The sequence below is a fragment of the Schistosoma mansoni genome, chromosome 4 (assembly GCF_000237925.1).
Source record: "Schistosoma mansoni strain Puerto Rico chromosome 4, complete genome".
In the NCBI taxonomy this organism is placed as follows: domain Eukaryota; kingdom Metazoa; phylum Platyhelminthes; class Trematoda; order Strigeidida; family Schistosomatidae; genus Schistosoma; species Schistosoma mansoni.
The window spans coordinates 16,267,062-16,281,013 of NC_031498.1; the positions used below are offsets into that span (position 1 = coordinate 16,267,062).

Sequence of the window (13,952 nt, forward strand, 5' to 3'; positions counted from 1 at the left end):
AATCTGTTTGGGACTTGTCAGCTGGATGTACCTGCATTACAGAGTTGATATTCACTTCGTGACTCGAACCCGGAACTTTTCACATCAAATGAGACTATGGTATACACTTACCTACCAAGTTCATATAGCCACTGGCTTATGCAAGTACATCCATCTGGTAAGTCCCAAATAGGACAAAACGCGTGTCCTGGATTCCGATGCTACCCACTTTCCATCTCTCCTTCAAATGCTTGTGATTTTACTGGCAATATAGAGGCAATATACACGGGAAGAACATATGCCAAGAAAGAGACTGATCAATTCCTGTTGTAAATATCAGTGGAAAGATCCCATATATATATATATATATATATATATATATATATATATATATATATATATATATATATATGAATTTAAAAAATATGATTTTATCCCTATTCTTATTGCTGCGTAATCAGCTGAAATAAACAATAGATTATGCAATTTTATTTTGGTTTCCACTTCACATTCATTGGATGATGAATGGCTTACTAACTTTTAAGAAATATGGTTAAATTGATCTACTATCATTTATTTGGTATTAATTTAATTAATTATAAAACCTACATACTGATGTAGAGCTGTGATGAGGAGCTAATTGAAAAGAAAAAATTTTATTTGCTCAACTTGCGCTCAGTGACAATAATTAATACAAAACCTTAACTATAGTTATCTTGTTTGCTCCACATAACTTAGATCAAAGTAAGCTTTTGATATACGGATAAAATTAAGCACAAATATTTATGTCTTCTAAACTCTGACTATATAGAGATATCAACTGTGAGTATACAAACATACCCACTAATATACATATAATACAATATGCATATCTTATTACATATAGATGAACATGTTATGTCATCAATCTACCCAAATATATTCTCATACTTTTTACTTCGAACAGCTTGAACAGATGTATCATTAAATGGGATATGATGAATTTGTGCACAATTATTGCCTGATAAATTATCATTTAAAGTTGTTACATTTTCACAGCTTGGTGCAATCATACGAAATAAACTATCCGAATGTTCAATTAAATTCCCCATGATATGATTAATTGAATTCTGTTCTCGATAACCCTAGGATTGCAAACAAAAAAAATGAAGCAAATAAACACCTATATTAGATTAAAAAACAAAATATTAGACAGACAACAATAGTAGTATCAATGAAATACGAATAACAGACGAGTAAATTAGCTAGCAGAAAAAAATTTCCATTAAAAAACAGGTTGGATACAAACAAACGCATTGTAAATTATTATTTTGCCATAGATCTTAACACTAAAATCACTATCACATACACAAACACATAAAAATAATTCCGTGTTATTGAATTAATTAAGGATCATGATAACAGGTAATTCAATACTGTATTGATCAGGTTGAAAATAGTTTAACCGCACTACATATCCTTATAGAATTTACAGAAAATACAAATCAGAATTGCAATTTTATAAGGCTGATACACCAAACAATTATCAAATGTTCACTACTAAGCAAATATTAATTAGGTAAGACAATATTTACTTTTGGCATTGAAACGATCATCAGGGATTAGATTTAAATGTAATTGACTGTTAAGGAATTTAGCGTAATTTGAAAATCGAACCGTTGTTTTACGTCCACTCAAGCAGTAAACATAGTTCTAACGCAGAATAATGTGGCTTAAATCCTGTATGTTTGATTACTGAGTTGGATTAGCTTATTAATAAATAAGAAGGGTTAGTGATTATGGCTAAATTTGCTAAACAGCGCGTAAAATTATTGAGTTACATCAATTATGAATTGGTGAGGCATTAGAATTCAAACGACAAAACGATTTGAGATACATCACAACTATGAGAATAAACAAACCCGAAACCTTATTGCAAATCATTCAACTGACTAACAATGGATGCAAAACAATAACTACCTCATAAGAAGGAATATGATAACTACAATGTCATCAAAAATGAACAAACATATATAAGGCTAATACGTACAATTATTTAATAAGAGATCCAAAGTTACATACTAACGATACTACATTGAAAAATTTAAAAAAAACTATCGATAATTGTAGTTTTGCATCACAAACTGACATTAGTCGGAAAACCACTGGAAGCCAGGGTCTATTTATTAGCTCTTTCACCATAGTTCGAAACTTACAACCAGTGTACACGCACAACCCCACCAGAGATCGAATCCAGGAGCTTAAGGACTCGCAGTGAGAGCCTTACCTGCAGACAACTAGTAGGGTCGTGGATGTACATTGATGAATTTTTATACTAGGACGAAACAGCTCTGTAGCGCTTTCTGGTTTTTAATGGTGGTTTGACTGAAGTCAGTTTATGTTCCAGACTTTAAAATTTAACAATCTCTAAATCCCCCTATACTAAAGCAAATTAACGAATATTTTCTCCAGCTGATATATAGATGAGAAATATATAGCAAATCTTATTAATCATAACCAAATATTCGCTATATGATTTAGTTTTTAAAACCAATTACACTATTTATACGCTAAATAATAAACCGCATCTCATACACTAAAGTTTAGACACAGTACATGCAATGAATTCGAATATCTCATTTCCTTAGTGAAACCAGATAAATGAGAATCTCCCTTAGTATGCTTAAGATTGATACTGTTAGCATTATACCAAAAAAGTATTCGCTACAAAATGATATCAACAGAAGAAGCACCAGTGAAAAGAAAAAAAGTAATAACAACATATGTATGGTTGTTTAGTCTTGGTTTGAAATAGTTCAGCAGCATTTCCGACAGACCGATCTCATATTAAGTTTAGTATGGGTTTGTATTGTATACACTACTAATGGGTCCCCGATCAGAATAGTACACAGTAATTCCTTTGTTTGTAATTCATAATTTCAAAGTAAATTACCCGAAAAATAACTAGAAACAGACTTACCAAATAAAATTATGAATAAGAAAACTACTAAGTCAGTAGAAATGAAAGATCAATTATCAGTTGTTATTCATTTCAAGAGTAATACAATAAAACAAAGCGGTTTTATTAGGTTACTACACGCATACATACATACAAACATATATGCACATACATACACAAACCAAATTTTCAATTACCAAAACGACTAGGTGTATATAATAACGCAATCAATTCGATCTAATCCCAAATCAACAAAAATTAATGAATGAATAAGTGAATCAACTAACTAAATACACATATATACACACACACACACAACTAGCACTACTAGATAAAAAAAACACACACACACACACTAGAACAGCTCTTCACAATAGGCATATATAGTATCTATGATTAATTATATATAGTATACGTAAAATAATGTACGGTTGTATTGTAAATTTTTTTTTATTAAAAAACGAAACAAAACCTTAACAAATCAATATGCAACAGAATAGAATTGCTATAACATATATTATCAATTCATATAAATCATAACTTAAAAGGGAAGAAACATGAAGGAATAAGAGAAATAGGTAATAAATAAATTAGAGATAGGCAAAAAGAATGGCTCTATCTCTGATTCCTATTAGATTGTGTGATGATTGTTATCGAAATATATAGGCCGGCAACCTTCGTTTACAATTATCGACTTAGACAATAAACGGAATAAAATAAGCCAAATATGAGAATGAATTTCCGATAGGTATATTTCATACATTCGTTGATACAGTCGGACAATTAAAGAAACGAAGCGATGAAGAGAAGGCGAGTGAGTCAACTCCTTTTGACCAAACGTTATTTAATATTCATAGTCAGACCAAAAATAAGTTGCAGACACATAATGAATAGGATGAGCAATTAACACACATACGATCATATAAAAACAGTCAGGATTGATAAGTGAATAATCAAAATGGTCAAAATATGGCTTGAGAAGAGTGAATAAATTGGTCTATCCAGAAGCTAGAATAACCTATGTGGGCTTGGCATAGTACCAGCCACTACATACTCGACCATTCACGTGAACATATATTGCAACATCAAATAAATAATAATAAAATTAGAGATTCATTTAATTCTCAACAAAATTAACTTCAATATTCATCATATGAAGAGAGAAATACAGGCAATCTTATTTATTTATTTGAACACATGAATATTGGTACAAAGTGGAACCGAATAAATATGCACCACACAAGTCACTTGATTTGAGTGTGGGCTATGATACTGCCCAGGTGCCCAAACTGAAGCAGGTGGTTTTCTTAGGGAGCCACACCCGGAGCCTTTGACCTAAAGGTATGATCCACAAGGCAGTGGAGCATCATGAGGAGATACAGTCCCATGGTAGCCGGTGATCAACGATTGATTCATACACCATTTGTTCCTTCAGGATACTGGAGCCCATGTGCACCACTGGTTTGGAATCAGGGTTTCCCAACTCCTCTAGGTGGACTTTCCGTGTCCACCAACCCGGTTAAAGCGCCGGACATTCACTTTTCGTCCCCTCAATTTCGTAAACAACACCCCCGCCACGAGAAGGCAGTGAGGAGGACTTCCCTGGCGGTGGCTGTACACGAGTGGCCATGTGAGAGCATTTCGAGAGGGAGAGCGGACTCTCCCCACCCTCGGCCGTACCAGGGCATTTGGGGGGGTTAGACCATTTTCTCCGCACCTTACTAAATGAGAATGATGGCAACTTTATCTGATTTTGTTTTTCCTTAAAAGAAAAATAAATCTGAAAAGTTGTCATCTAGCGTGTTCAGTAAGAATAAACTGATCTATTGGTGCTTGCTTAGGTTGAAAACAAAAAAAATTAAACAAGCAAACAAATGCAGGAAAATGGTGGAAATTATTGAATGAAAATTAGTTAAAACAATAAAGCATGAAGACATAAAATCAACAAATGATAGAGAAAAAACAGGTCACAATACTGATCTTAATTCATTTTATGTTAAATAATTGGTGGAGAACTAAAACTCCTACATTAATTGAAAGATGAAGCATTGATGATTTATATCTATGCATATGTTTTTTAAAAAATATGTTTAAAAGAAACTCTACAAAACAAATGAACTGAACAATAGATTGGGTAGAAAGATTTTGTGGACAATGGCTTAATTCGCAGGTTGTATTTGTTAAAGATTAATCTCAGTTTGAGTACCACAGAAAATCAAGAAGCAATGGACAGATAATTCGTCCTATAGCGGGAAAAGTAGCACTACTCAAGATGAAAATCTCAGAATTGAATTTTCTTAAAGTAGCGAAGGTATACGCGATATTATTCGTGAAACCAAAGTTTAATGTATGCTATAAACCATGGTTAGACAAAGGTAGTTTGATGTTGAATATTTATAGAAAGTTAGAGGATTCAGGACCTTGGTTTCCTGCTCCCTGGTACTCAATGGAAGAACATTTTTTTAACCTACAGGGAAATTATACCATTTTGCTGTTTAATATATTGTTTTTGTGCCTATGATAGGCTTTATCCATATAACAACAAACAAAAGTGCATGAAAGTCAAGAGACTAATTTTAGCGGCCATATTACACGAGCGAACGAGATAGAATTTGAGTAGTCCCATAAATCAAACGTTATTAAAATAATTCCTATTAAATGACGGATTATTGTACAACGTGGTGTATTGAATGGTCTTATTCGAGATTACTTCACATTAGGATAAACTGATTTTTGAACATAGAAATAATTAAAGTCGAAATAGAACCTGATTCAGTATAGTGTGATTGATACTAGCCACTTTTGTGTTATTTATTTAGGGCTCTACTGACTGTGGTCTACAAAATAAAAATCCTAAATCAGTAACCGATCTCGCTTCGCTCAACCTTGTATCATACTGTCATAAAAATTGTGAAATGATCAACTGTTTGAACGAATTTTTTATCATATTGACCATCCAGACATACTTTTTCCTCCCATCTAGACAGAGTTGAATAAGTAAATAATTACGACAGACTAATCAAAGTAGTAAAAGATCTTTGGTCAGTAGATTGTCTTTTTAATTTTCATGATCAAATTATTTACAAACCATTGACTATCGAATACAACTGTATTAGTGCGTACAAACTATCTAGTTGGAGTCTAAGCGATAACTACGAACAATAGTTGGGCAATTTAGGTAACGTAACATAGTATAGAATCAGTCACAGTAAACCAGAATTATTCACTTTTTATTTTAGCTTAGATAATGAATATCAAACATTTCACATCATTTCTATCTAAATTTCAATCCTTCTTTTCGAACTATATTCTTCGATATTTGGTCATTTTTATTATTATTGACATTAATCATCGTTTTGACTCATTTTGTTATTCGTTCCGTTAATTTTATCTAGCTGTTTTTGTTGAAATCATGAACCGATCAATGTTGGACATTGGAAATCTTGAAGCATTGGATGTTTATTTCGTCCTAGTATGAGATTTCTCAAAAGTAAACACTTATGATCCCGCATGCGGGACTCGAACCCGGAACTTCCGGTTTCACACGCACACACAAACTATGAACCACTGAGCCTCCGTCAATTGGTGTTAAAAAGCTCAACAATCTCCACAACCATATATTGATATTCATCTTGTGTTCATGTGATGTAGGTAACTGATGTACTGACTGACGTAAATTTGTCCTAGGCTATATATATATATATATATATATATATATATACCGACTAAGAGATCACTTTAATTCAGTCACGTTTCAAAGACCAACTAGGTATTGAATAAATTAGTTACAATGATTAAAAACAGTTCTTAAAAAATTATGCATAAAAGGATAGTCATACGTTGTAACTAATGAGTTAAATGATCTATAAATATTACATTTTGATAATAATAATAATAATACTGGCTAGCTAATCAATTGTACTAATTAGAATTCTATGCATCATCAAATGAAAAAAATATTCCCACGTAGTGTATCCAACTACCTTGTTTTCTATAACATGAATTGATCAATTTATAAGTGAGAAATAAGAAAGAATTCTATTATTTATATTGGTATCTATCATTACTATGATTACTCTATCATTAAAATATACTACTATTATTTACTGATTTAATTTTATTTATCCAAAAATTAATAAACTATATTTATTTTGAGATTATTCCCACATAACAAATAAGAAAGAAATTCTTTTGTAAATGTAATAATGTATATTATCATTATCATTATTACACTTAATGATTTCTGCACCCAAACACAAACAGTAATAACGCTTATCTTTCTTTAATATATGCTCCAAAGTATATATATAATTTACTCACGTTCATTCTTTAATACAACTAAACTTATATATATATATATATAAAGAGAGAGAGTAGTGAGAAAAAAGTACTAGGTACTGTGCATTTTCGCTTCATAAAAGAGGACAGGTGGGCTGCGAGATAACCAGAGACAGAGACATGGCCTTCATAGATTCAGTCTATCGATTGAAGAATCAGTCAGTCAGCTACAACGTAGGACCAGGCACATATATGCATCGGTCCAAGTTGTCATACCTCGTTAGCACAACAAGATGAACACCGGATTCATAGAAGTAGTTAATTTAGTGGTGGTAATATATAGAAGAAAGGTTGTATATAAGGATATAGTATACGATGGAAGACAGCTATGAAGCAATTCTAATCTCAATGTTTAAGGGAAGATAAAGAGTGTATACACCTGCGCCATTGATCCATGTCACACAGTCTCCAACCATTGGTTATGATAGTCACGCGGACCCCAACCAAGAAATCTGCATTTGCCAATATGGCTCACACTAGAAGTTAGTGACTTCATGCTTTGATGCCACGTTTTGATTTGGCTGCCCCTAACCCTCTTCCAACCATTGCCAATACTAGTCACCATAGCGCGTCGTAGTAATCAGTGTTCAGACATACGGAACACGTGACACAACCATCTCAGTCGATGAAGATTCATCACCTCATCAACTGATTTATCATCCTTCCCTAATACCCTGTGTCTAACCTCACTATTACTTACCCGGTGATCCCAGCAGATGCGAGCAATATTTCTAAGGCATCTGTGGTCAAAGGCTAGTAACTTACGAGTATCTTCTACTCGTAATAGCCATGTTTCACAGCCGTAAAGTAGAACAGAGCGAACTGTTGTGCAGTATACTCGTCCCTTAATTGATAGACGGATATCTCGTCTTCGCCATAGGTGACGTAAGTTGGCAAAAGCCAAACGAGCTTTTTGAATCCGTGCTGAGATTTCGTCAGACACCAACCCATTAGGGCTGATCAGACTTCCGAGATAAGTGAAGTTGTCGACGCGTTCGACTATATATAATATGATTACTTTAGGCCAACATAATTGGTGATTTAAATTAGTATTGATTGATTACAGGATAATAATCCCGAAGCCCTGAAACTAGGAATATTCTATTTATTAGCATTTGTCAGTAATCACCATAAAATTTATACTCTTAACAGGAGTCAAAAACATTACTGTAATGAGATTACGATTACACCTAGACATATATAAATGATTTGACAATTACAAATATGAAAACTAGCATAGAGTGTATAATTTCAACAGCTTTAATTTCAGTTCACACGGTTTAGACAATCATTGCCACTTAAATCGAAATGTCGCACAGAAACTAAAATCTCCTTAGAAGTTGAACACCTAACAGGTTTCACAGTCTTAATTTAGTTCATAAAAATAAGACAAATAAGACTATCACACAGAGTGATGGGGAAGTAAATTAGATCAACTAACTGATTTCTTTTGAATAAGAGGCGACTAGCATAACCTAGTGAACTATGCTCTGACATTTAAAACATTAAGTGCTAGATTTCAATTTCACTTGAGCAAAAGCAGCAATACTCGCTTGATACCGGCTAAATTTATTTGATAAGACTAAACAAGGCAAAGTACATGACTGTATTCCCGTCTAGCTACGAGCGCACATGTACCTACCTACCTACGTCGTTTCATACTTTTAGCAACAAGAATTGTGATACAAATTACAAAAACGAGGATTTAAAAGCATCCATGTAACAACTAATAACTTTTATGCTGACTAAACGCTGTAAAGGTATTTTTTGTTCTTAATGTAGTACTTAACTACAGTTTGATTCTTAACCTTACACCATTTAAAAATAACCGCAGCACATTAGAAATCTGAGATATATAGAACTCTTTCAAAATCACTACTAAACAAATATTTCCTTAAATTCAGTCATATTTGTAGACGTACAAACTATGTGCGAAGTGGTGGTTTGCTAACTGGAGTGTACAACTTACTATCCCTGAAATGCAGTTTTATGACCCACTTTACGTACTTATCAGTAGCCTGCCAGATAACATTACTCTTTGTGTGATATATTTAAAATTAAAAAAGGGTACACAAACAGGCATTTGGTTGTCAAATTCCATCGACTTTGAACGACATCATACTGAACAAACTGAATACCTCCTTCACCTGTGTATACGCAAACATAAACTAGAATTGAGATAATATGATATTGTTATCACTGATATCAATGCGCATGAACATGAATGTGATCGGAGAAAAGTTGGAATTCTGGATCGGGAAGACCATAATAATAACAAAGAATTTTTAAAAACTACAAGACATCCAGATTCATTGGTAAACGGTAGACAAATTGATATAGGCCACATCTATCACCCTATACAGAAGACGTCAATGAGTCGGGGGTTAACTGAAAGCAGTGGTCAACAAGAATACGAAAATAAATGAAGACAATTAGCCACAAACAAGGTCATAAGAACGTACTGCTAAAACAATCGTGAAAGCTCACTTTTATTTATTTATTTAAACACATAAATATTGGTACAAAGGGGTACCAGATATATATGCGCCTCACAAATCTCATTTGATTTGTGTGAGGGCTGTGATACTGACCGGGTGCCCAAACTGAAGCAGGTGATTTTCTTAGGGGACCACACTCGGAGCCTTCGACCTAAAGGTATGATCCACAAGGCAGTGGAGCATCATGAGGAGATACAGTCCCATGGTGGCCGGTGACCAACGATTGATTCATACGCCATTTGTTCCGTCAGGATACTGGAGCCCATGTGCACCATTGGTTTGGAATCAGGGTTTTCCAACTCCCCTAGGTGAACTTTCCGTGTCCACCAACCCGGTTAAGGCGCTAGACATTCACTTTTCGTCCTCTCAATTTCGTAAACAACAGCCTCACCACGAGAAGGCAGTGAGTAAGACTTTCCTGACAGAGGCCATATACGCGTGGCCATGTGAGAGCGTTTCGAGAGGGAGAGCCAACTCTCCCCACTATCGGCCGCACCAGGGAATATATATATATATATATATATATATATATACATGGCTTAAAAATTTCCTAAGATATTCATAAGTGTTAATAGAGACAACCGATTGAAGGAAAAAGTTCATTCTAAGTGGGCAATCACTGATAAACGGAATTTGGGTAAATCAACTGTGCGCATAATTCTAGCAATATATAATATGACAATATAGCTGACTTCTGTTGGTTTCTAAAACGACGGGAATGAAAATAGGACAAATGTATTACTACAGATAGGGATGAATTTAAGGGGATGAAATAGATGTATCCCAAATTTTAGGAAGTGAAGTTTCTGTAACCGCAGTTCCCGCTGCACTAGCTATATATATATATATATATATATATATATATATATGAAACTTGAATTCCGGAGGAAAAGTAGGTGAAACAGTAGTTCGCCGTACATATTCCACATCATTTAAACAGATCACAACAGCCATTCCAAGAAAAACTTACCAAGTTTTCAGGTGTATATCGAAAAACATTCGGTCCAAATACAATACCTAATGATTCAATAGACATTTTATTCTCGGACTGGTAAACAGATACACGGTGTAAAAATTGGCATAAATGCTTGAGTAGAGTATAATTGACCACTGGTAATTGAGCAACTAAATTTTCCAACTGAGTTAGATAAACATCTTGTTTTGAACGATATTCCGAATGAATCTAAGGGAAATAAAACGACAAGTAAAATGGAAAAAGATAAAAATGAAAAAGTGAATGCAGAATTAATATTACTTCAAACAATGTTTATAAAATGAGCAAAACAATCGGGACATCTCTGTACTAATCTCTATTGATATATTTTAAACTAACGTCATAACAGTAGAATGAACAATTTGAAAATGGAAGTGAAAATGCTGATAAAAATCGTGGTAAACAAAAGTGAAAGCAGAGATTAAAATGCACAGGAAAGTATAATGTAGGCCAATCGATAAAATTTCTTTGTCCAGTCACTTAGATAATGTTAGGCGGTCAGTATATTAAGTGGGGGTAGTTGGTAAATAGACAGAGTAAAATTAATGATAACGATTCACGCGGATTCGTAAGCCAAATTACACATAGTTACCAGCCTCTTATAAGCTCTAAATCGTGGAGGTTATAATCAAAAAGTTCACTGTTGTAATAAGCAAACGCTGAGTCAATCGATCATAAACAACATACAGCCTGGCACAGTGTAACGATTAGCAAAGAGTCAAAATGATAGTGAAAAAGATTAAGGACCGCAAAGTATGAGTAGGAAAGAAGAGATGAATTCGAAGAATAAAACGTACGAAATAATACTGAAGTTTAAGATTTCGAGGGAGATAAAGAGCCAATGCATTTGCTCACCTGATACCGATTCTAAGCCATGTCAATTATCGTCTCCCATCATTGATAACGATAATCGAGTGGACCTCAGCCGTATATTCTGCACCTGAAAATATGGCTCAGTCCAGCTACCAATGTTTATGCCATGTCTTGGTTTGGTTGTCTCTAGTTTCCTTACAACCCATTCTTGCACCGACCAATTTGTGTGTTGATGTAGGGATTGGTCGGGAATGCGTAGTAGCACATGTCTCACCCACCTACGTCGACGAAAATTCAGTCTCATATTTGTTTAGTACCTTATGCCTAACATCGATAGTGCTCACTCGCTAGTTCCACTGAAAGAGAAGCAAATTTTGAAGATACCTATGATAAAATATTTACAGCTTACGAATGTCTTCTATTTCCACAGGGGATATTTCACAACCATAGATTAGAAATATTTATTACTTAACGTTAAAAATAGTTGTAAAAGTTGATCGGTATTCTTTATAACTTTCAATAAACATTATCAGAAGCCTTAATAATCTAAAGAATTAACAAAATAAATTCAAGTATACATTGAACAGTTGAGTAGTATCAAATTTCCTTAATTATAAACAAATGTTTGTATGGCTATCAAAAGCTTAAATAGGAGAGTCATATATTTAACTTGATTATGTATAAACAACACACGATATATACTACGTATAATATATTGCTTATGTCATCCATACGATACCAAGTTGTTACTTAAAACAGCAGAACTAATCTTCTGAAAATATTCAAAACGATTATTATCAAAACAGAATATGGGAAGTATGAATGCGGTGAAACACAGCCAAACAACAAGCAATCGTAGAGCTACGTTTCGGGCTTAGTTAAGTGTCCACATATTTGAAAGAAATGACGTTTTATGTAAAAGTATGAAACTAAGTGATCTAGTACTACAGAGACGTTACTATGCTTAGCATTTAAGGACACGTGAATAATCTGTGAAATTTACATTACCAGTCACTAGGTAATAGCTTATGTCATATTGTCTAATTCTCAGTGCTGATTAAACATTGGTTGTTACTACATGGTTAATAAACTTTTGAATACAATTTACTTTCTAGCTGAATTAAGCTTGTATTGTGGTGTATGCTACTTATGTCTCTCGACATAAGTAGTATGTAACACCAATCTGAAATGGAATGACTGGAAGCAGAAGGATAAGAAGATCGAGTTGAAGAAAACAAAAAAGAAGATAGAAAGGAATTGTGAATCGGAAGAATCATACAGAATGTGAAGGACAGTTGATGAAAGATTTGCAAACGAAGTATTAAATGTACGGTTCTCCCATTCTACCAAGATATTCTGTAATTTTGTATTAAACAATAAATTGGTTGTCCCCACCTGAGTGTTCGTTCATTAGATTATAAGCATATCTGAGCTGTTTTAGTTGGTACTAAGTTTTCCAAATCACTAAAAAAACTTGCTATTTTAAAAGTTATGTAAAAAAAGTTTATTAAGTTTTTCAGTACAAAACTCCTATGTATGAAAAGCCGAAAGTGATTTCTCATTTTTTTAAGAAAATTTTAAAAATTTGACCGTCTATCCTATAAATAAAGGAGTATTGATATATGGAATTCGATGTAAAGAAACAAACAAATTTGTATACTGATGAAAAACAGCACCGTAAAAGAGTCTTTATTAAATGAGATGATTTGAAAAATGTGTGTTCATATCTAGAACTAATATACTCCGATTAACTAGCCCCCAAATGCCCTGGTACGGCCGAGAGTGGGGAGAGTCTACTCTCCCTCTCGAAATGCTCTCACATGGCCAGCGAATATATAGCCTCTGCCAGGGAAGTCCTACTCACTGCCTTCTCGTGGCGGGGGTGTTGTTTACGAAAGTGAGAGGACGAAAAGCGAATGTCTGGAGCTTTAACCGGGTTGGTGGACACGGAGGGTCCACCTAGGGGAGTTGGAAAACCCTGATTCCAAACCAATGGTGCACATGGGCTCCAGTATCCTGAGGGAACGAATGGCGGACGAACCTGTCATTGGTCAACGGCTACCATGGGACTGCATCTCCTCACGATGCTCCACTGCTTTGTGGATCATACCTTTAGGTCGAAGGCTCCGAGTGTGGTCCCCTAAGAAAATCACCTGCTTCAGTTTGGGCACCCGGTCAGTATCACAGCCCTCACACAAATCAAATGAGATTTGTGAGGCGCATATATATCTGGTACCCCTTTGTACCAATATTTATGTGTTTAAATAAATAAATATCGTGTAATTATCTACCTAAAACAGCGAAACAATTTTACGACTCCAAAAAAACAATCATGGAAATAGTAAAACAAAAAAAAATCTAACACTAAATCAAACAAACAACATATGTACAT

General features: G+C 34.1%; 1 protein-coding gene across 1 annotated transcript in view; it reads right to left on the reverse strand.

The window, feature by feature from the left end:
• Positions 1-887: 887 nt before the first annotated feature.
• The window catches only part of Smp_173570 (hypothetical protein), a gene marked incomplete at both ends in the record, with an annotated part of 25,713 nt that continues 12,648 nt past the window's right edge, over positions 888-13,952 (reverse strand). Inside the window, 2 exons of the mRNA XM_018796985.1 lie at positions 888-1,103; positions 10,724-10,936. Of these exons, the coding sequence (XP_018652072.1) occupies positions 888-1,103; positions 10,724-10,936 (429 nt within the window). The remainder of the gene's footprint in view (positions 1,104-10,723; positions 10,937-13,952) is intronic.